General features: G+C 37.0%; 1 protein-coding gene across 11 annotated transcripts in view; it reads right to left on the bottom strand.

Annotated features, from left to right (window-relative positions):
• The window catches only part of LOC145254910 (F-actin-uncapping protein LRRC16A-like), a 377,977-nt gene that overhangs the window by 104,549 nt on the left and 248,170 nt on the right, over positions 1-25,258 (bottom strand). For all 11 annotated transcript variants that reach the window (XM_080113852.1, XM_080113855.1, XM_080113853.1 and 8 more), the window contains exons 18-24: positions 13,834-13,971; positions 12,308-12,401; positions 9,480-9,578; positions 4,857-4,988; positions 2,288-2,404; positions 1,630-1,692; positions 403-512 (exon numbers count right to left, since the gene is read on the bottom strand). In XM_080113852.1, coding sequence (XP_079969978.1) covers positions 403-512; positions 1,630-1,692; positions 2,288-2,404; positions 4,857-4,988; positions 9,480-9,578; positions 12,308-12,401; positions 13,834-13,971 — 753 coding nt within the window. The remainder of the gene's footprint in view (positions 1-402; positions 513-1,629; positions 1,693-2,287; positions 2,405-4,856; positions 4,989-9,479; positions 9,579-12,307; positions 12,402-13,833; positions 13,972-25,258) is intronic.

Below are 25,258 nucleotides of genomic sequence, written 5' to 3'. Positions count from 1 at the left end.
TCTTCCTGTTGCAATCAAATGTCCAGTTCATTTTTGATCCCCCAATCAGAGCACTTGGTTGGCAATTTTCTCTAGGATCAATAGAACATGTCTGAGCCAACCTAGACATCATTTGCATATTATTAATGATACTACCTGTTGGTTAGTGAAGTCTCCGACTTCTTGGCAGTTTGATCACTCCATTTAATACCTAGAAGATTTCTAAAGCAGTTGGAATCAAACTCTTCTGATTTCCTCTCTTGGCTGATTTTGAGACGTCAAGTTTTACTTCCATATAGCAGTGTGAACAAGATGAATTTTTTGTTTCTTTAGTCTTGCAGAGTTGATTAAATGCTGCTGAGGTAAAAAAACCTATCTCTGGTAAGTTAGTGTAATTAATAAAATCTAAATAAAAGCATTTACCTTAGTCGGTTGAAGATGTCGGTGCTTACATCACTTAAAACTTGAGCGACAATTTCTTTGGGAAGTTTACGTTTCTCAGTGACATCAGTTTCCAAATCCGATAAGAAAGACTGAATTAAAAGAAAAAAATACACTTAAGAAACAAATCTTATTTTTTGGATTATTCAAACTGCTATTTTCATTTTGATTGTTATGTGAAACTACATTATTTTTATATTCCAACTTCAGACTTACATCATATCATATTTGGTTGAATGTATTCCACATGCTGGCATGCATTGGACAGCTTGAAGAAATCAACTTCCAAAGAATCCTATCCATGGTGGGCTTTTATTTATCTTTTAGGTCTATTTTTATCACTTATTCCAAGGTTTTCCTTGACCTTCCCTGTGAGTTGGACATTGTTACTAACCAAAAACCTTTCATCCATTCTTTCAATATAGATTATCAGAATCTACTATTTCCCTATACTGCCCAATCTTCCTTTGAACTAAGCCTGTCTTCTAAGACTCACATTACTTATCCATCATATCGTTCTTATATCATTTCTCTCCTGCAACTCTCACTAGTCAGGTTTCACTTCCATACATCATCACACTGTATACACATGCATTATAGATTGTTCCCTTGGTCAACAGTGGTAATTTTCTGATGGTTAGTAACAGCAGAAGTTCACTGAACTTATTCCATTCACATCTAATTCTTACAAGCACACTAATATCTGTTCCACCCTATACGGCAATGGTATCATCAAGGTAAAAAAAAAAAACTTCAACAACCTCAATAGATTTGCTATTCAAATATACTTTCTCCACATCTCAGTTCTCATCCATCTCCATTGTCTTATACTTCATGTAAATTGGTTATCATCTCTCAACATACAAGTAATTCCACTGCACCTCTTGTATACTACATGTTTACAGACCCCCCCCCCATTTTAATTTCACCTCTCTGCAGACTGAGCAGCAATTTTTTTTTTTTTTTTTTTCGAACATGAATGTCTCTGTAGCATTCAGAAACAGCAAGAACCCAGATTAAGCTCAACCTTGTGTTACATAGTCCTCATGAGGAGGCAACTAAACACTTTCATCCATTCATAAACCTACTGGCTGGTATTATTTAACAGTAAGTTTCTTATAAATAATATTCAAAGTTAGAGCGATAAGAAATGGAATCTCTATTAGAGTAAAAACCAGAGAAAATGCAAAATGTTTTTAAAATGTTTACCTCATTGCTCAGAACAGCTGAGCACTGGGTTTTGGCACACTCAATCATGTCAGAGACAGTGTTCTGTAAAAGAGAGACAAATATTATTTCAACAATGTTAAAAAATTATTTAAATACGATTTATATATTTTAGTGGAATGTCCAGCTGTAACTGAAACTATGTCATATTCTGAAACATTTAAAATATCTAAAACTCAAAATTATTATTGTACCTTAATATTGTAGTGAGCATCGGTTTAAAAGACAGAGCGAGCGTCATGACTGAGATAATTGAAAATTAATGAAAATCAAAAAGATAGCCAGGGTGAGATTGTGATGCAATGATCACCTTTGTGGCAGTGCTATGATAAAACAACAAAAGAGGATTACCGTATGTAAATCAGTTAAGCTCTGTGTGTGATACCATCATGTAGTATAGAAGAAAAGGAACCTTTGTAGCTGATCTACTTATTTCGTCTTATTATAGTTTTTCCTTTTTTTTTTTTTTCAATTCTTACCACCTTGATAGTATCATAAAATGTCCAAGTGATAAAATAAATGTAAATATCTAATAAAGCAAACGTTAGACACAAATGCGTGAGAGTAAAACATATTTAGAAAAAAAAAGAAAAAACAAAAGGAAAAAATAAAAAATAAAAGAAAAAATGTTGTTACTGACTTGAGAATGAGAATTCAGGACCTCATGCAATTCCTCAACCATCGAGTTCAGTTTTTGTTCCACTGGGTTACCAACATCTTGGGATTTTATGGCAATCTTTTGTAATTGAGGCAATAACTGAAAGGAGCAAACAAGACAAAACTTTTGAAGCTAGACTCATAAAAAAAAAATAATTAGTAAAAATTGTTTTTATAAATAACGTTTCTTGTTTTTAAATAATTATATTAAAAAATTGTACAAAATAATTTTTATATTTTAGAGAAGGAATTTCTATTCTGAATTTTTGAGATGAGGATTGATTATTTGGATTCTTTGGACTACTGTTCTCAACTTGCATGTTATTTTCACATGAAATTATATATATATATATATATATATATATACACACACACAAAAGTGAAAATGTCTGTGTGTGTGTGTGTGTGTGTGTGTGTGTGTGTGTGTGTACACTTCCCTATTAAATACCTCTGTCAATGTTCGATCTACAGACTCAAGCTTTGAAATAAGGAGTAGTGAGATTTGGGAAAATCTTTTTTATTGGTTTTCTGCCAGAAATTTGGCTGTTAAGGGATCAAAGTTCAATGATTTGACCTTTGAGAACTCTATCAAACTCCTCAGCCAATTTTGGGTCTAAATACTTGAAATTTTAGATCTACCAAATTACTCAGCCACATTTGAAATTTTACATAAAGTATATTCAGACATAGGGCAAGCTTTTTAATCGTTTTTTTTTTTTTGCTGAAAATTTGGCTTCCAAGGGGCCAAAGTTCAAAAGATTTTACCTTTGTGGTCTCTAGCAAACTATTAAGCCAATTTTGGGTCTAAACATTTGAAATTTTACATAAAGGGTATTCAGACATCCAGCAAGCTTTTTAATCAGTTTTTGGTGAAAATTTGGCTGGCAAGAGGTCAAAGTTGAAAGAGTTGATCTTTGCAGACTCAACCAAACTCCTCCACCAATTTTGGGTCTAAACACTTGAAATTTTAGATGTTACTTGGATATGGGTCAAATATTTTAATTGAATTTTTAATAATTAAATGTTAAGGGGTCAAAAATTTTTTAAAAAATTGATGTCTGCGGTCTCTACTAACTTTTCTTTATGGTAGTTATGGAAGTCTATTATATAGAAAGGCATTATCGTACATATTCACATTTTTTAATATATACATATGCATATAAAGTTATGAACAGTACATAGGGCCTGAGCAAAGCCGGGCAGAACTGTTAGTGTGTGTGTATATATATATATATATATATATATATATATATATATATCTCAATGCCTCCGTTCAGGCTTGAAAAAATCTTCAATAATCAAATGTATCCAGGAAACTAAATATTTATTGAAGCTAGACTTATTACAAAAACAACTGTTATAAAATTTATCTTTCCTGAATATAGAGATTGGTCTTATCTGTCATTTCAGAAAGAATTTTTTTCATGAAAATCTACAATAAGAAAAAAAGAAATAGAAAGATTTAGAAAAATCCAGAAGGTCCCAGAACTTTCCAAAACCTTCAAGAAAACTAAGAGGGTTCTAGAATATTCTAATACTAGGTTGCACTTTCTATAAAAAAAGAGGTTTTTGCATTAACTCAGCAGTTGATTTGATGACATTTCAAACTCTGCAGGATTCCTGGGTTCTAAATCCAGCCGAAAGTATCCTCTTTGAAAACCTTCTGGCAACATAACTATTTGAAATATTGCTCTGACCAAAAATATCATAAATTTAAAATTAAGATTCCCTTTGTGTGAATAATTAAACCATTCAACACTCTTTTTTTTCTCCAATTTTTTAAATTTTATTCAATTTTCACCCCAAACAAGGCACAGCACCACTTTGAAGTAGGGAGCTACTATCGGAGACATGCTGTAGGGATATTATGAAGGGAGATGAGCAGCAAGATGTTTGTTCACATTACACTTGAACTTCTGCATGTCAGTACAGTTGAGAAAGCAGAATACCGGAAGGTAGTTCCAAAGTCTAGGAGATCTGGGGAAGAAACTATTAGAGTAGACTTCGAGTTACACCTAGGAATATCTGTGTAGGGGTGGAATTTAGCTGCTGTCAGGTTTGTCGGGGGTATTTACATTGAGAGATACAAGTGCTTGTAATTCGTCAGAGCATTCACCATTGTAGGACAGGCAGAGGGATGCAACATTTCGTTGATGGGACAGACTGACCTCATTTTCCTCATGCTACTATGTTTTCTGACTTCATCATCAGCTTAAGTAAAAATATATTGTTTTTTGTTTTTCGTTTATGTTAAATGTTTTTTTTGTGTGTTAAGTAAAGATTATATTTAAATTTATCTTGTTGTTCTCATTTAATTTTTTATTTTGTTACATATTTAACCATATTATAACACAACACAGGTCAAAGACTGGATTTCTTTCAAAAAGCATCATTCTTAGCTAGAAGTGTCACAGAGCTGTTTAGAAAGATTAGAGTGATCTAATGAATAGATTGAAAGAAGGAAAAAGAAGTAGATTGATAGTTAAAGTAGTGAGTGACTTGTTAATTACAAATGACAGCTGATGAGAAGAATTAAAAATTGTCAAAGTTACCTGCTGACAGTTGTTGGCATCCTCAATAAATTTTGTAGCTTGTTCAATGTTGCTGTTGGAACAACTTTGACTGGAATCGATTGTTAAGGCATTCATGGTGTCTTGCATTTGGACAACAAGACGATCAACCATCTGAAATTACATAATTTATGGATGTTCAAAAGAGAGAAAGATGCAGGATCAAAACTGATCAAGATAATTGATACGTATCAGCTTTTAAAACTGGCTGAAAAAATTTCAAATTTATACTAATATACAATCTGAATATTTTCTCTGCTTAATAAGATGTCATTATATATATTATTTTTATTTATTAAATATTCAAATATTTATTTTATTTAAATATTTAAGAAAAGATATATTTACACGCATAAAAGTTATCCATGGATATGTGTTTCTGGGTATTACCCGTTATCAGCATATTTGAATATTTAATAAATAAAAATTTAAAAAATTCATCCTATCAAAAAAAAAAAAAAAAAAAAAAAAAAAAATGGTGGGGGAGCACACACAACACAAAACATATTGGAATCACTAAAATGATGATGTTCGTCCATTGCTTGCTAAGATCACTGTATTTTGTGGGTTCAGAGATGGTTTATTAGACTGATTCTAGCTCTGAAGTATTTCCTGCATGTTAAACACCTGTGGGAGGATTTTGCTAACTGATCTGTCTTTTCTAATGACATGTTTCCTCTCACATTCTTCAATACCTGCAGATTCAGCAACTGCAGCCCCTTTGTGGCTTGCAGTATGCCAGGGTTAGTTTTTCCCAAGAGTTAAATTACAAACCAAACTGTTTGAGGGAGGCCTTCAGACTGTCCTTGAACCATTTATGTGAAGTTGTTTTTGGAGTCTTGAATCAAGCATGTGGCATATATGATCTGCTCAACGAACCTGACACTGCTGCAACATGGTGTGTACTGATGTGAGGTTAGACCGGGCTAAAACCTCTGTGCCTGGAATTTTGTCTTGCCACTTGATTTTCAACAGTCTATGGAGGCAGGTTATGTGGAAATGGTTTAGTTTCTTGGTGTGTCTGGTATATACAGTTCATATTTTACAAGCAAACATGAGGATGGTAAGAATCACAGCTCTGTATACTTGAAATTTGGTCTACAACAGAATTCCTCTATGCTCCTACACAGTGGATCGGAGATGTCCAAAGGCAGCACTAGCCTTGGCTATCATGCAGTCAACATTATTTAAGTGCACTGCTCTTGACAGGATACTGACCAAGTAAATGAACTTGTCTCCAGCTTTTAGGTTGAAATCTGAAGTCTAACATCTGTTTTTTCCGGAGCAGGCTGGTACATTATCTCGGTTTTCTTTGTGTTAATAAGTCAGACTGAAATTGTTGCACACCTCAGAAAGACAATCAATATTTTACATGTTAGCATTCAGAGCACAATTATCAATAGATGATGATGTTCTTAATCCTGGTGACACACCAAGTTATTTTTGGATCAAATGATTTTCTGTCTGTTTGGTAATTGATGCTTACTTTGGGGTCTTCTGCATTAAATGCATCACGCGGCACCACTGAAGACATCTGGTTAAAGAGTGTTGGGGCTAGTACATAGCAGTGTTTAACACCACCATTGATTGGGAAGTAATTGGAAAACTCTCCATCATTTGACATAAGCCAACAACACATCATAAAATTGTCTGATGATTGAGATGAATTTGTCAGGACATCCAAATTTGGCTATGATCTTCCATAGACCTGCTCTGCTTACAGTATCAAAGACTTTTGTCAGATCAACAGATCTTGTGTAGAGGTTGTGGTATTGTTCCTGACATTTCTCCTGGAGTTGTTGTAGCTCTATTTGTTTCCATTCATCTTGTAGATATGGATTATGGATGCATTTTTAAATTCCTGGGGAAGTGAGTCCTCACCCAAAATGAAAGAAAGAGGTCAAGATTTTTTGTCAATGTGGACCACCTGTCTTATATATTTTTGAGGATATGCCATCATAGCCTGGAAATTTGCCACAAGAAAGCTGTAAAACAGCTTTCTTAACTTCCTGGATGGTGGGCAACTCATCAAGGGTTTAGTTTATTTCAATTTGTGGAAGTTGTGTAATCACCTTATCCTTGATTGAAGAAGGCCAGTGCAGTAGAGTGTTCTGCCCATCTAAAATATTGAAGTGTTCTGCCCATCTAAAATGCTGGCACACTGTTAAAAGTGTTGTCTCTCATTCAACATTCAGCAATGGAAATATGCCAGAAGCCTGTGGTTCATATATTGTTTTGAGGATTTTTCATTGAATCTCTTAAAGTTATGCAGATATGCATCTTTCTGTATTTCCAGAGAATTTTCATTGAGCCATTTGTCTTGTATTTCATGCAGTTTTGAACAATACTGCAAATCTTTACAAATGCTTCCTTTTTTGAGGTGGAAATTGGATCCTGCTGAAGTGACACTTGTGCTTTTTTGCGAGTAGTTTCTGTATGTCCTTGTCATTCTCAAACCAATTCTAATGTTTTTTCTGGGATCATCCAAGAAAATTGAGTGATGAAGTATATATAGTTTTCTTGAAGGCTCTCCAGTCATCTTCAATATCAGAATAGCAAGTCTTCCATTAAGATTATTTGCAAGCAGAGTTGCATTTGCTTTCACTTTTAGTTTGAAGACATTAATGTGGCCATATTTTTGCCCCAAGAACGCCATCTGGCTACAATACTCAGTCTTAGCTTGAAGATAACAGATCTATGATCCATTCAGCACTCTGCACCACACATGGCCTTGGTAATCAGAACATCCTGTCTGTTTACTCTTCTGGTGATGATATAGTCAATGAGATGCCAATGCTTGGATCTTGGATGCATCCACATGGATTTGTTCCTATTTGATTACGAAAACACAGATTATCCAGATTGGTTATCATCACAGCATATGTACTGATTAGGGTGGCATGATTCCTCATCCCCACAATTATTATAATGATATCATAATGATATCATAATGATATCATTATGATATCATATTATCATAATGATATCATTTGTCCCTTTAGATAGGGAAACACGATTTCTGATGTTTGGTTTGGTTTTAATTGCAAATCCAACTCTTGCCTCTCGATATTTGTTCACATTATGTTTGCCCGAGAAGATATAGCCACCTTTGTCTTCTGTGAGTTAACCTTCTTTAGCTATTTGACAGGGCTGCTCTGTCCACATTGTTACCAGGATGGTTCACCTATCGGATCTGCTTGCTTTTGGATTGTCAACGAAAGTATGTTTCACGTACCTATGATAACTGAAATTACCACTTGTCTTGTTTTTCGACTGCCGAATTGTGATTCCTGCCATTTGCACATAAATTAGTTTAAAGTGAAGAGAACTTGCATAGCATTGTCCACACTCTGTCGTTTGGAAATAATCTGGATCCAATGGAAAGACATTGTCAGCATGACTGGAGAGTGTTTCAAGTGCAGGAATTTGCCAGAGTTTGGTCAAAGTAACTACCTATGGGGCTCCACTCTGAGTTTTTTTTTCAAGGTTATTGCTTATCAGGGCTGATTAACTCTACTTGGCCACGTTTGGAATTGGAGTTTACCTTCCGAGTTGATAGCCTATCATGGCTTACGAATATGATTCATTCATTTCATATGCAAGAGTCTGTTTTAATTGTTGTAGTGAAAAATAAGAATATAAAATAAAACACAAAGCCAATAGAAATGGTGAGACGATATAATATATAAAATTATAATATTGTTTTTATTTTGTTATCCACGGCATCTTCAAAAAATGAGAAGCACGTTTTCTAATAGAAAGTAGATCCTCCGAGTTGAAAAAGCAATGCATCTCCTGAAAATATAAAGTGTATATATATATATATATATATATATATATATATATATATATATCTCAATTACATTTTCACCTCAAACTAGGCACAGTGTCAGTTTGATGAAGGTGGTTACTATCAGTGACATAAGTTGCAAGGATACTATGTAGGGAGTTGAGCAGTAAGATGTGTGTTCACATTACACTTGAACTTCTGCATGTCAGTACAGTTGGGGAAGCAGGAATGCGAAGGGAATTCCAAAGTCTAGCAGTTCTAGGGAAAAAAACTACTAGAGTAGAAGGCTTTCTTACATCTAGGGATTTTTGTAGGGGTGGGATTTTGCTGCTTGTCAGGTTTGTCAGAGATATTTACCTCAAGGAGGTACAAGTGCTTGTAGTTCATTAGAGCATCCACCATTAAAGTACTTGTAAAACAGGCACAGGGATGCAACATTTCGTCGATAGGACAGAGGTTGAAGCTTAGATGATAGTGCAGGACTTATTAGGTTGGAGACTCTCTTTAGAATCCTGTCTAAGCGGGAGAGACTAGTAGCAGATGCACCAGCCCAAATGTTGCAACAATACTTCATCTTTGAGCAATGGCAGCTGTGCAAGTAGAAGTAAGCCATTAGGTAGAGTGGGGTTTGCTATAGAGCTTATGTGTGGGAACATGTGCTTCAGCTGCCGCTTTGAACCATTCAGTGGTCTCATTTGCGCACAGTTCAGCAGGGAGAGAAAAGATATTTCCCCATAGAGTATCTCTGATGAGATTACTGATGGCATAATTTTATTTGCATGTACACACATACATACACAACATAATTTACTTACCTGTTGAGTGGAACTTATTAAAAATCCTTGCTGTAAGCGATATCCTTGGTCTGAAGAAAATTTTCGTGGACTGTGATTTCGTTGAAGTAAATATTCAATCTGAAAACAATCATAACATTCCTTACAATTTTTTGATATCAGTTAATTGAACTTATAGTTAGATAAAAAAAAGAAAAGGTAAGAGAGAAAAAAATAAGTTGATATAAATAAATTAACACATTTATATTAGCTTAAAGATTCAAGCACAATGAATATTTGGTGTATGATCGTTTCTAAAATGATTTGGAAGATTTTATTTTGTATCATATTATAGAAGATTCCAAAAGGTCTTTTCATCAGTGCTATTCATAAAATCACATAAAAGTCAAGAAAAATATAAAATTTTAGTATTATCTCCATATATATTTTGATTGCAGTAATTCCCCTCTAGACCAAAGTACTGTAGATTGGCAACAACAAATGCCACATGCAAATTTATTGTCTAGACTATTAGCCACTATCTTATGTAACTTTAGAACACCATTTTAGACACATTTAATCTTTATAATAAAATCTTTCATTTCATCCTAGGAGCAACATCATCACTATCGCAACCATCTTTTGAGGAAGTATTTCTTATTTTTCTCTCTAAATATTTCCTACCTGCCCAATCACCACTGGGAGGAATTCTGCACTTTTGACAGATATGGGGTTTTACCCTTTGCAACTGGATCATAAACTCATAGACATACAATAATCTTTCCCTTTTCCATTCAAAAATAATAAAGTCTTGTCAGACTAATTCCGCTCAATCTGATTGGCTGAGCTCTGACCATTCCTATATTCCAGATAAATGGTATTGTCATGCTAAATGAATGCTAATATACCATTCAAATATGATGTCGCAATGATACCTACTTTTGCCCTCTGAGTAAACTGCTGTGTTCATTTTCTTACATTTAACGGCATAAGTTAGTATTTCCTTTCTTTTTACATTTCTTTTTATGTCGAGAAAAAAACCCATTTCACAGTGATTTTTTTTTTAGCATTTGCGCGTAGGTATGCTGACAACAATTATCATAGTTATATTTGGAGGAATTCTTGTTCCACCCACCCTTAAAAAAAACAACAGGGGGGGGATGTCTACTCTGAAAGCCATTCTTTACATGGGGATGTTGGGGGTGTCTAATCCAAACGCCGTTCTTAACATGACATTACTCAAAGTGAAAAAAGTCGTAAGTGTTTTGTTTCATACGTTTAAAAAAAAAACACATAACTGGAATTTACTTTAATACTATTGATGGAAGAGTAGAAAAGAGGAAGACTTGAACAACAATGAACAGAGTTAGGACTGCTACCACTGATTTCGATCACTCTAAACAGTTCATATACAGTGAGAATCCCTAAATTCTAAAACTTCTGTTTATACTTTCCATTAATGGACTAGTTTTCCTAATTTTTATACTTTCGTAATATTTATACTTTCCATTAATGGACTAGTTTTCGTAATTTTATTAATTCATACTGATTTATGCTTTCTTTTTTTTTTTTTTTTTTAAATTCAAACAGTACCTACATGTTATCGCCCCAAACCAGCACTAATCATCAGTGGAAGCCAGATTATTTCATTTTGGTCACGGCTGCCAATGTCCACTAACAACAACAACAACCGTAGTTTACTTTTTGCGAATGGGGAAGGCTTCCACCGGGCAACGCTGGTTAACGGGTCCTGCTAGTTTAATATATATTGTTGCTTGTTCGTTGTACAGCATTTAACATAGGCAGGTTGAACCAGCTTCCTCCAAAGGAGCAAGTGTCAAGGGAATATTAAATGAACAGACGGTTCCCTATCGCTTAAGCCAGCTTTTATCTATATTGTATAATCTCCTCTTCTGATGAGAAGCATTTAGTTTTGAAATACCATGGTCTAAAGAGGTTTTTCTCTTATTCTTTCCTTATTGATCTGATGATATAAAGTTATATGTAACTTCTATTCCTCATTTTTTATTTAATTGCTCCTCTTAACAGTGTTGAACTTTCGCTATCTTAATAAGTTTGCTTTGTTGCTAGCTTCATTTTATTACATATTATACTAGGTCTGCAGATTCTCAAATTTGTCAGAAAGATTCCCAAGTTCAATAAGACTTTCCTGATGAAGGTCAGAGATGGCATCAACTGAAACATTGTGACAATATTCCGAATATTCTAAATAATATGAATAATCAGTCCTCATCTCACGTATTCAAGAACATAAGAAAATTTGTTAAATATAGCATCGACAAAGATCACTATAACTTTGAAACATTCTGAATTGAGGTAGACCATTGACCTGTAAAACGAAACAATCCTCACATGATTTTATTCAACAAACAAAAGAAAAAACAGAGAGATTATAGTAAAAAGAGTATTTTAAAAAAGAGGGTGAAAAAATGAAAAATATATTTGTAGAAAAGGAGCATCCTCAGCTCATTTTTCTTTCATTTTAGCTTAGAATAAACAAAATTAATTTTATTATAACAGAAATACATGAGTCTAATTCAAACATACAAAACACACATTTCAACATTTCAAAAACTTTGATTAAATTACTCCATAGAATTTTACTCCTTTGTTTTCTGCTTGTGACAATTTAGTATACTTGTATGATTCAGAACTGAGAGAATACATATTTTTTAATCCACAGAATGTAAAAACAAGTCTTTATTTTATGTTTTGCTTATGTTTGGAGAAGGTGTTTAGCATTTGAGCGATACCAGATACAATGTAATATGAAATGCTAGTATAATTGAGGTTCTTAACTTACATGTTTGGTCATTTGTTTTTATTTTGTCTAATGAAATGAAGTTTACCTTTTGGAGAGTGGCTTCAACCTTTTCTGGTTGGTATTTAATAGCAGCAGTGGCATCGAACACAGGGGTCGGCATTTTTTTCAGGGTGTAATTCCTGTTAAGGGAGAGAAGAAAAGAAGGATGAAAGGAATTAAATCTTTTAAAAGGGGAAGGGACTAAATGGTAGTACAAAACGAAGATAATTGTTACACATCATTAGGTGTGTGGCAGGGACGATATCTTTCATGATTCGTAAGGCATAAATATCATGGAGGTGGTGGAAGAGACGAAGAAAGGAATTGAGGAAGGGGTTAGAAAGTTTGTTTATAAAAGGAGACGTTTAGCTTTATTTAAATTATTTGGACTATTGTTCTCATTTTAAATGTTATTTCCAATGTTTTGATCAATGTAACCTCCAACAGTCAAGTATACCTTGTCGACTCTCCTCTGATCTCGAGCGCGTGGTTCAGTGGGGGAAGATGTGGCTGGTTACTTTTAATGCATCCAAAACCAAACTCCTATCCTTACATCATCAACGCTCTGATCCCCATCTGGCATCAATTGTGATGGATGGCTCTCGTCTGGGTGAGGCCCCGTGTTTTGACAAGCTTCTGGGTTTGACCTTTACTCCTGATCTGAAATGGAACACGTACATCAAGTCTGTTGCCAAGGTCGCTGGAAAGATGGTGGGATCCTTCTACCGCTCCAGAAGATATCTCACTACTGATGCAATTCTCTATCTATATAAAAGCCAAGTACGTCCAAGGATGGAATACTGTTGCCATATCTGGGCAGGAACTGCTAAAAACAGCCTATCCTGCCTTGACAGAGTACAAAATAGACTTCGTGGCTTAGTAGGGGATGCCCTTTTTTCTACCCTGCAACCTCTCTCCCACAGAAGAGACGTTGCGAGCCTGTCCTTGTTTTATCGTTATTTCCATGGCAGATGCTCGTCTGAACTCCAATCTCTGGTCCCCCCTCGCCAATCTTTCACGAAAAACACCCATCTAGCTGAATCCACTGTGAAAAATTTCCCCCACTCTATATCTGTGCCTAAATCAAAACGCGGATTCCATGAACAAAGCTTCTTTCTTAGAACTGCACGCCTGTGGAACTCTGTTCCGTCTGCCTGCTTCCCTCTGGACTACAACTTGGTTGTCTTCAAGTCCAATGTTAACAAATTCCTAATGAACCGCCCCCTTAAGTAAACATTTCAGCAAATCTCCTCACTAACGTAATGTACTTACAATAACCCTTATCCCTGAGTGGCTTCCGGGTGATCACTGTGTATAAAAAAAAAAAAAAAAAAAAAAAAAAAAAAAAAACTTCAATGGAAAAATTCTCAAGTTCGACAAGATATACCTGAAGAAGGTCGAAGGTTATATTGACTGAAAGGCCGTGAAAATAACACTCCAGATGAAAACAGTAGTCAAAATATGAAATATTAATGCTTATCTCAAAAATTCTTTTTTTTCCCCCCGAATTTTTGCTATGTACAGATTAAGAATAAACTAAAATAAAAGATGAGAAAAGAGAGAAATACATACTGTTCAAGAGCGTCCGCAATATCTTGAAAACCATGGGCTGTCGTTCCATTTTTGTCCCAAATTATCGTCTGCAGTTTGTTGTTTATTTGTAAGGCTTTGGCGAGCATTCGGGCTCCAACATCTTCCATGGAATTCCCACTAAAAGATTAACGACATCAATTTCTTTTATAACAATCATTCCAATATAAAAAAGGGTCTTGTGTATGGAATATTTCAGCTTTAACATTATTAGCGGCACACATGCTGGAATTTCTTTCTCACATGCGGCCACCCTGTGCTTACTTGAATACACACACGAAGTCAAAATAAACAAAGGAAAAATGATAATTAAGAAACAGCCAGATTTATATACATACACACAGACACATATAAAATTCCATGAAGAAATATATTCTATGTATCGATTTTCAGTAGCTATTTCAATAAAGCTCAAGACACAAATAGAGCTAAGTATAAAATTATGGCATTTTTTTTTTTTTGTTTAACAGCATATCAACCCTTTGTGGGTTACTAATGCCGAATCCAGTTATTTTGGGAATAGTATTCGATGTTGTATCGAGTTATTTTATATGAGATTTTTATTCTTCAAGCTCCTTGTATTTTCAATCGTTAGTTTGTAGCTTTTGGTTTGGTTGTTTTATAGTGGATTTTGTCATTTTTGTTCTCTGCTTTGCAGAATATGATTGGGTTTTGTAATGGGAGGGGGAAAAGGGTTACAGTATTATTGATCGGTGCATTTTAAGTTTGAGAACCAGTCAGTAAGTGGGGGAGATAGAAAGAGAAGGTAAAAATAGGAGGATGGAAAAGTGGGAAAAGGCAGATTATATTCTGCAAAAACAAAAACAAGGTTTTTTGGGGTTATATTTTTTGGAAGATGTAAGAGAAGATTTTTCTGGTTTTGTTCTTTTCGCAGATTTTTTGAAGATCTATTTCTTTGTAGTATTTTTTCCTGATTTGTGAAAGATCTATGCATTCAGTTAGTAGATGTTTTACAGTAAGTGGTGCTTGACAGGGAATACATTGGGGTTGAGTTTCTCCTTTTAGAGGTAAGAATGTGTTAGTTGTGTGTGACCTATTCTAAGTCTTGTTAAAATGACATTTTGTTTTCTGTTTGTTTTTTGATCTTCATGTTTTGTTAATTTGGCCATAATTCGGAAAAGTTTGTTATTTGGGAAGTTATTCCAATAGGACTGCCACTTATCTTGGATATATATATTGATGTTTCTTTTGATGTCTGTATATGGGATTTGGAAAGTGAGGTCGATAGATTGGTTATGGGCTGCCTTTGCTGCTGTGTCGGCTAGTTCATTGCCCTGTACGCCAATGTGGCTGGGGACCCAACAGAGTATGATTTCGTTTTTTAGTTGCTGGAAATTTGTGAGTAGGTTTGCAATTAGGGGGTTATTTACTTTTTTTATTTTTAACTGCTGCAATGACAGATTGAGAATCGAAGACAATGATGAAGTTTGCAGTTTTATTTTCTTTGATTAGGTCTAGAGATAGATTTATAAGGTTATTTCTGCAGTGAAAATTGAACAGCTTTTTGGGAGGCATTTTGTTATTTTGGTATTTTTGTTGATTATGGCTGCACTGGTTGATGTGTTGTTTTCTTTGGATCCATCTGTATAAATACAGATGTGTCCAGGGCATTTTTCTGTGATTTTTCTAAATTTTTTTTTTAAGTTTATAGGATGAGATTTTTTTTTTTTTTTTTTAATTACAGAGGCTTAAGTCTATTATTGATACTATAATGTTCCAGGGAGGTATTTTAGGAGTAAATGTTTTATGAATTTGTGTTATCGGGATTTCTGCTTCTTCAATAAACCAACCAAATGTTTTAATGGCTTTTTTTTTTAAATAAATGTTTATATTTGGGGTAAAAAGTGCAGCCGTGCGCAGGATTGTCAGGATCTGCCTTCAATTTTGTATAGTATAGCAGTGCTAATTTGTTATATCTGAAGTTAGGTGGAGGCTCATTTGGTTCGGCATACAAACTTTCTACTGGGGATGTTCTGAAAGCTCCCAGTGCAAGTGTCAGTCCTGTGTGGTAAATGGGATTTAAAATTTTAACATAAGATTTTCTTGCTGCTTGGTATATATAGCTGCCATAGTCAATTTTAGATCGAATTAGGGATATGTACAGGTTTAACAAGGTCTGCCTGTCAGCTCCCCAATTTGTATGGGCCACAACATGCAGAAGTTGCAGTGTTTTATTACATTTTTTTTAACATAGTTTATGTGAGGAATAAAATTTAGTTTTTCATCAAAAATCATTCCTAAAAACTTGTCTTCATCAATAAAGGGGATATCTTCTCCATCGAGTTGTAATTTGGGATCATTGTGTAATTTGTGTTGATTACAAAAATGAATGCATTTGGTTTTATTTTTTTGAAAATCTTTTACCCATTTATTCATTTTGTTTATGCTGTGTTGCAATTTTCTTTCAATAGTATGGATGTGCTTGGAATGATAGCAATCATCCACATACAATGTTCTATTTATGTCGGGAGTAAGTTCCTTTACTATGTTATTGATTTTTATATTAAATAGGGTTGTTGATAATATACTACCCTGTGGCACACCTTCCTGTTTATTTATATCGCTTAGAGTAGACCCTATGCGTACCCTGAAGGTTCTGTTCATTAAAAGATTTTGAATAAATTCGGGAAGTCTACCTTTAAGTCCAAAGTCAAATAGATCTTTCATAATTCCGAATTTCCAGGTAGTATTGTAAGCTTTTTCTAGATCGAAAAAGACAGTTGTGGCATGTTCCCCTCTTATGAAAGCTTCTCTAACATAGCATTCTAAGTTGACCAAATGGTCAAGACATCCACGATTTTTATGATAACCACACTGTGCATTGGTTATTAGTTTGTTTGTTTCTAAATACCAAATTAGGCGATGATTTACCATTCGCTCTAATGTTTTGCCCATACAACTTGTTAGTGAAATTGGTCGATATTTTCCAGGATCTGAAGAATCTTTTCCTGGGTTTTGTATTGGAATAATCGTTGTAGATTTCCAAGATTCTGGGAACTTTTTTTAATCCAGATGTCATTGTAGATTTTTAGTAAAAGTTCCAATGAAGTTTTTGGAAGTATTTTAAAAAAATTATAGTGGACCTCATCTGGTCCTACGGCTGTGTTGTGTGATTTATGGAATTTTCCAATTCACTTATTGAAAAAGATTTATTATATTCTTCAAGGTTTTTGGAATTGAAAATTTAGCTTGTACTTTTCAATATTTTCCTTGATGGTTAGAAATTCTTTGTTATAGTTTTTTGAAGAAGAGTTCTCTGAAAATGTTTTGGCTAATTTGTTCGCTATAGTCTTTGTTTCTGTTATTTTGGTATTTTCACTAAAAAGATGTTTAATTGGTATCGGGTTATGTTTCCAGAAATTTTTTTAACCATTTCCCAAACTGTCTTTGGTTTAGTGGAAACATTGATCTTGCTGACATATTCTTGCCAGCATTCTTTTTTTGGCTTTCTTTATTATTCTGCATGCTTTTGCTCTATGCAATTTGTATTCAATTAAGTTGCTTGCTGTTGGTTCTTTATTAAATGTTCTTAATGCTGCTTTCTGTAGATTTATTGATTCTTTGCATTCTTTGTTAAACCATGGTCTATTCTTTTTTCCTGAAGTAGTGTTTTTGGGAATACACTCTTCTATTAATATTTGTTTGTGTAAATGTTTCGATTGTATCGATGTTGTTTTCTGTCAATTGTTCTGAGCAGAGATTCTTGAATTTTTCCCAGTTGGCTTTGTTAAGTTTTCATCTTGGTGGATGTTGAAATATTTTTTCATGGCTTTTGAGAATGATTGGGTAGTGATCACTACCACAGGCATCGTCGAAAACGCTCCAAGAAAAATCCAGATAAGTGGAAGGGTCACATATGGTTAAATCAAGCGAACTAAGCGATCCATTTGTTGGATTGATGTGAATGGCTTCTTTTTGGTTGAACAAGCACAGATTATTTTTATTTATTAGATTTTCAAATTTCTTTCCCTTTCTATCCATTCCCTTGCATCCCCATAAGGTGTTGTGACTATTTAAGTCCCCTAGGAAAATAAATGGTTTCTATATTTACTCTATTAAGTTCTCCGATTCATTTTCATCTATTTGTTCATGTGGAGGTATGTATAAAGAACAAATGCTTATCGGTTTGTGTGAAGTTGCTCTTATGACAACCGCTTGCAAATTTGTTTTTAATTCAATTTAGCTCTGGGGTATGTTATTTTTAATGAATACTGATACACCACCAGAGGCTCTAAGTCCTGTATTATGAATGTAGTTATATTGCTGATAGTGTTTTACATTCAAATTGTCCTCATTCTTAAGGAAGGTTTCTTGGAGACAAATAACCAAAGGATTAAATTTGGTTTGCAACAATAAAATATCATTGTAATTTGCCTTCAATCCACGGCAATTCCATTGGATGATCTTGTAATTCATACTTTTTTTTTTTGGTTTGAGGAGTAACTTTAAGTTTCCATGTCTTCTAATTCTGTAAATCTATTTAGAGACTTCTGTTTGTGGTAATTTCTTTATATTTTTGTTTTTTGGTAGATGTATTTTTTTTTGTTTGCTTTTCAAGTGTGTTTTTTTTCACCACAGGGAAGATGTATCGGTGACCTGTGTGGTTTTTCTTTTAGCTGATTTTGTTTTTCCTTAGTTTCATCTTTTTTCAGCATCTGCACGATGTACTGGTGAGTTTTGTGGTCTTTCTTTTGATCGACTTTGTTTTCTTGGATGTTCTGATTTTGGTTGAGAATTTGTTGATGATTTAATGGGATGATTAATTTTTGATGATATGTTTGGTTTGATTTCATTTATAAATTTGGGCCAGTTGTTTGGTCCCAATTGTAACAATTTGTTTATTAGTATTTCATATTTGGAGTCTTGGTTAGTGATGTTGGATGATATACAACTTGGTGTGAATTGAGAGTACGTCTTTTCCTTCATGTATTCATCTACTATTTTCCTGGCTTCGAGGAAAGAGATGTTTTTGGTATGTTTTATTGACACTACTTCCTTTTCTTTCTTCCAGATTCTGCATGCTCTAGCATAAGCAGGATGGTTTTCTCCACAATTTGCACATTTGTAATCAAGATTGCAGTCATCGACAATGTGGTCTGGATCTTTCTGGCTACATCTGCCACACACTGCTCATCCTCTACATGCATCCTCATGGTGCCCAAACTTCTGGCATTTAAAGCACCGAATTGGGTTTGGTATAAAGGGTTCAACTTTTTCAACATTGAACCCAATTTTGATTTCTTTTGGGATAGTGAGTCTATCGAACTGCATAATATAAGTGTTCATATGTATAGTCTGATTCTCTTTTTTTATTGTAATTCTTTTAACGTTTATTACTCCTTGGTTTTTAAGTTCTTTTGTCATCTCTTCAGTAGTGCACATTGATAGGTCTTTCGATTTTACTACACCTTTGGATGTATTCAGATTCTTGTGTGGATAAGTTCTGATATTTATGTTGTGGAAAGTTTTCATTCCTAGGAGAAAAGTGGCATGTTTTTCTCTTTCCAGTTCCACCAATAGGGTTATATTTTTTAAAGTTTTTACATTTTTTGGGGCAATATATGCAAATATAATTTTATGTATAATAAACGGTGATAAGTCAGTTATTTTGGTTTCTTTGGTGGATTCTAATACAATAAATTTTGAGGATGTTTGATGTAGTTCATTATCTGAACTATCCGAGTCGACGTGTTGGCGCTTGGAGTTTTTATAGTTGGCCATGTATATATATATATTTTAAATTCATTGCTTATGCTCCTCACCCACCTCGGAGTTCAATATTGGGGCATGTTAAGGGGGAAACCCATTCGCCTTGTCATGCCAGGGTTACATAAACAGTATACATGTCTCAAATGGGAGCTATGAGCACCCATAATCCTTTAGTTACACAATCCAAGTCATTTGTGGTAACTTCCGGCACTACACAGTCATGTCATGACTAATCATTTGACACATTTGACCCTAGCCACCGCCTTCTAACACATGGAAAAGAGGGGAAAATATGTATATAGTTTATAGTGGTACAGGGTAGAACTGTATTTGTTATGGTTTAGAGGAAATTGATAGAAAAGTAGAAGATGTGTTAGGGCTTGACGTAACTAGCCGATTGATTGGATCGGGCCCCTCCGACTGCCCGTCTAGCCTTGTATGAGGCCCAAGTGAAGTGTTGCAACTGATATCTTTAATTTCTCTAGATATCAGTTGCTAAGCCACCAGGATCCTTTTTCGAGTCATTACGGGTCGCCACCCACGACCAACAGGTGGCCCCTTTGAGAGGCTTTTACTCTCTGCAGGAGGCAGTCGGTGTATTCTAATGCCCCACCGATGGGGTTGGGAAGTAGGGAAGGACAGAAAAAAAAAAAGGGGGAGTGGAAGGGGAAGGGGGCTGTTGTTTCTGTTTTTGCAGAACATAATTAAGTTTTACAAAAGAGAATAGAAAACAAAAACAGAAATTTAATGTAGGTGCATTTCGTCTCAGGAAGCCACTAGACAGTCTGATCTGGTAGCATCAGGGAATATTTTTTCATAACTTACAAATATACACCCATGAGTAAAAAAAAAATGGGCCAAGAGTAAAAGAAGGAAGAAATTGCTTTTTCAATATTTTTCCATGAATTTTTGTTAATTTTAACTGAAAATTTCTATTTTGTAGATCATTATTATTATAGCATATAATAATAAGTGGAAAAATTCATTTTAAAAATGATAAGACCGCATCTTGGCGAGGATATAAAAAACCGAATTGCAGGATTAAGGCAGTGCAAAATGACTTACAAACAGATTTTTGATATTTTAAGAAAAGAAAATGTGAAAACATCTTTCTATAGTGAAGCTCATTAATCAAAGGTTCAAAGTTGAACGCTTGGTAAAAGGGAAATCTGAATCTAGTCGCCCTAGAGCATCCACTTTGAAGGACGACCACAGGCTTAAATTAACTGTTTTGAAGGATTGAAAGAAAACTTACGTTGACCATAGCAAAAAATTCAAAATGGGCTGGAAATTCTCTTTCTAGATATACAATATCTAGATGAATGAAAGAAATAGGATTTTCCTCTAAAAAGTGTGCAAAGAAGCCACTTTTATCTAAGAACATCAATAATAGAAAGAGATTTTTCTCAGGTTATGGCAAGAATGATACAGACTGGTTCAGGAATGTTTTCTGGTTAGATGAATCAAGATTTTGTCTCGTTAGTATGACCTTCACCTTCACCGAGGTGAACGATTTATATTACCTTCACCGAGGTGCGCGACTTGACACACAAAAATAAACCGCCTCTTAATCACCTGCTAACGCATGCGTCACTGTAACGTCCAATGACAACAACAACCTTCTCACTCGACCTGCCTTTATACCACTATCTCAATCCCTTCTCTTGCGCATGCGCCTGTAGATTCCTGACAACCTCGAGACTTCCGCTTATAAAAACCCAAGTTTTGTTGTCGCGCATGCCTATACAAGGCACAAACATGAGGGCGTTTATTGTGTTGGTAAGTACTACACTCCCCCCTGATCTGATGATCACATAGAGTGCACTCCGGGGGTGGCCTCTTAGTTCGTTGGCTTCTGCGAAGGGTGGTATTTACACTCTCGGATTCAGGTTCTGGTTCTGGTTCTGATCCTGCCTGATCAGACAAATTAAAACTACCACTCTCTTGCTCGGTGACCTCACTCATCAGCAGCTCATCATCTGATGATTCGTCGCTCTCTGTAGTTGTGGGATGTACTTCACTAGCCGGGCGAAGATCGCGCACATGGCGTGGGGTTCCATCAACAAGGACCGACTGCTGGCTGACCACTCCAGATATTCGTCCTCGCTTGAACTTGGTGGTGCACCGGTTTCCAGGGGGTCTAACCCAAACTGGATCCCCTACCTTGTATTTGTTATGACTCTCCTCGTCGATTGGTTGGACAGTGTCAATGCTCTTTATCCTAACATGGTATTTGCGTATGGCATTGGCCGGTGCTGTTGTTAGTGTCTTCCCATCCTTTAGTGTGACGTTATACCAATACGTGGCCTCCGTAATGGTGCATTGTTTTCTGGCAGCAATTCTCTTGATGCTGCGATGGCTCCTCTCAGCAATGCCATTCCCTGATGGCACATGGGCACATCGCAGTCGTAGTCGGACACCCCACTCATTCAACAACTGCCGAACTTGGTGGCTACAAAAAGCAGCATCGTTGTCCGTCAATATCTCTTCCGGCGCACCTCGCTCAGAAAAGATAGATGACAGTTGGCGGACAACATTCGCTGAGTCCTGCCTGGTCATTTGCCGCCACACCGCAAAACGAGTGGGTCCACAGTCGATAAGGGTTAGAAAGGGCTTACCACTGTAATGGGTAATATCCATCGCTAATCGTTGCCACACATGCTCAACTTCCAATCGCCCCTTCTGCCATTGCTCAGGTGCAGGATCGATAAACTGGCATGCCTCACAGTGCCTGATGATCTGCCTGACATCCGCCCTTGTCACTGCCGGGTCCACACGCCTCGCAAAATACAAAGTTCTTTTGATACCTGGATGTCCACTCTGCACATGAATTCTTTGTATTTGGCATGAGCTAATCGCGCCAACTGCGCAAGATCGAGCAGTGAACTCCACGCCTGTCTTCACAGCTTCATACCATTTGTGAGGCACACGGGTTAGTTGGTCTGCACGATTACAGTGTGATGCCACGAGCGTTACACTCACCGACAGGTCATACTCCGATACCAGACTCTTCAGGGTGTTTAGCCTCCGCCGGATTAACATCTCACTGGCTGCCTTAGTACGGACTCTTGTTCGTCCTGAGAGAGTGTTGGACACCCAGTGGTAGACGCAGAGAGAATCCGTGTATAAGTGTAACTTCTTCGACTGCCATTGCAGTGCCAGATTTAAACCCTTCACAACAGCATCCAGTTCCGCCAGGTTGATGTGTTGAGCATCATTCACGGGTTGCAGCCAGCATGCGTCTTCAATTACATTTCCACGTTGCTCCAATAACACTCCCAATGCCAAAGAACTAGCGTCAACCCACACATTCACAGTGTCCCCATCGACACACCATTCTCCACGGGCAGGATCCTCCTTGTTAACTCTCTAGGGTTTCTGTCGTCATCAGAGTTAGAAGAGCATCATCAGATACATCATCCCAACCTGTAGTTACTAAACTTGCTCTGCGTTTGATGACGCCCACAGCTGCTCGGAGCCAGCCACACGCTGGTAAGTGACCAATAAGTTTCCCACACAACGAAAAAATAGTCCACCGCGTAATAACATCAGGGACGGTTGGAATCTCACTGCCACGCCTCCATCGTAAGGTACCATCTTTCCCGCAAACGTCCAATCCTAATACCCGTGCTCCATCCCTCAGACGTTCGGGATCCTTGCACTCCAACCCGAATTGAGCTAACTTTTCTCTGACGTGCGACGCAGATTGTACGTCTTCATTGACATACACATCATCAATATAGGCCGATGTTGCGTCCTCAGTAGTCTTTTCCTGGGACAACACTGCATTTACGATGGTCTTCATGATTTGCGGTGCCACATTCAGCCCAAAGCCAAGCCGAGTAAGGCAGTATCTCTGACCCCGGAACCACACTGTCTGGAACGGCCACAATGTCTCATCCACTCGCACCTGCAAATAAGCCTTCCGCAAGTCTACTATAGACACATTGGAGCCCTTCTGGCGCCATTCTCTCAGCTTGCTGGCGCACACGTCAGCATCGGCAGTGTACGTCTCAATGTATCTATTGAGTTCACGATAGTCCAGCACCGGACAAACTTTTGATTTGTTATGCTGGACTACAGCCATTAAGGGAATCAGACCCTTGGGTGGTCCCAGCTTGTTGGGGTAGGGGATCAGCTATCCATCCTGGATCCATGCCTCAAGTTCCTTCTCGTATTCATTACGGGCCTTGTTGGGTATCGAGTACTCTGCAATGCTATTCTTGAGTTCGGTTGGTGCCCTTCCTTCCGTCCACTTCCACGATGCAGTCCATGCTTTTTGGTGAGGGTCGTAGTCCACCTTAAAATCAGGCCGATCAATGTGAACTGCAGCACACACTGGGGTTTCCAAAAATCGCACAGTCCCATCTCTTCCGATAACCACTCCCCCCAATGCCTTAATAGCATCATATCCCAATAGTACATCGAATCCCAGCAAATCCCCTCGCATCACCAGCACATTAATGTTTGCGGCCACACCAGAGTCTGTGTGGACTTTGACAGTTCCGGCTCCACAGCAAGCTTGCGTATTGCCACCTATTGTGGTTACTTTGATGTTCTGCTTTGTCCAGTTTCGACACAACTTGGCACTCATGATGGTGTGTGAGCAACCGGAGTCGAGAAGAGCTGAACAAAGCACTTGGTCCACGTACACATTTATTGTCGGTTGCGCCTCAATTAAATCTTGTCCGGGGAACAGGGCGGCGCTGACGTCCTGCCCCCTGATGCATTTCCCGCACAATTTTGGGATAAATGTCCATAGCTACCACATTGGAAACAGCGCGGGTGCCCCCGCCCCTTGTTAGTACAATTTCTTGCGATGTGGTCTCACTGGCCACAGCAGAAACATCTCCCATTGGTCATGGGTCTCAAACTGGGACTCTTTTCAGCATTAGTCTTGGCTGCCTGCGCCATCATTACAACCGGTTCCCTCAGGTCCTCCTCATCTCTGATAATGGCTCGAACGCGTTCTAACAAATGTTCCATGGGCGTTACAGATATGCTGGTGGAAGCCCTCAACAGTTGCTTAACATGGGTGGGAAGGCCGGCCACAAACGCATACGCCAGTGTTTGCTCTGACACTCCATTGCCAAATAGAACTGCAACTTTCTTCAGCTCCGCGAAGAAGACGTCCACAGTTTCTCCTGGCATGAGCTTCCTAGTGGCAAATGTTTCGTAGGCCATACAGGGCATGGCAAATGCCTTGTATAAAGCATTTTTTATACAGGTAATATCAGCCTTCTCCACAGCACTCAGTTGCTGATATACACTTAGGGCGCCTCCAGCCAATCTTAGGGGAATCACGGTATGCACCCCCTTTACTTCACAGAGGTTGCAGGTCAGCTCAACCCTTTCGACCCAGTCGACAACAGAAGTGGATCCGTCGAATTCGGGTATCAGTTTTAAATCAAACTTTGCCCCAGCCATACTTGTCCAGGAAAAGAGACAAAATGAAATAGCCGAAATAGCTTATGACCTTCACCTTCACCGAGGTGAACGATTTATATTACCTTCACCGAGGTGCGCGACTTGACACACAAAAATAAACCGCCTCTTAATCACCTGCTAACGCATGCGTCACTGTAACGTCCAATGACAACAACAACCCCAACCTTCTCACTCGACCTGCCTTTATACCACTATCTCAATCCCTTCTCTTGCGCATGCGCCTGTAGAT

This window comes from Euprymna scolopes, chromosome 30 (genome assembly GCF_053919585.1).
Source record: "Euprymna scolopes isolate OS-2025 chromosome 30, ASM5391958v1, whole genome shotgun sequence".
In the NCBI taxonomy this organism is placed as follows: domain Eukaryota; kingdom Metazoa; phylum Mollusca; class Cephalopoda; order Sepiida; family Sepiolidae; genus Euprymna; species Euprymna scolopes.
Note: the sequence above shows the minus strand (reverse complement) of the source record. Positions and strands in the feature narration are given on the sequence as shown.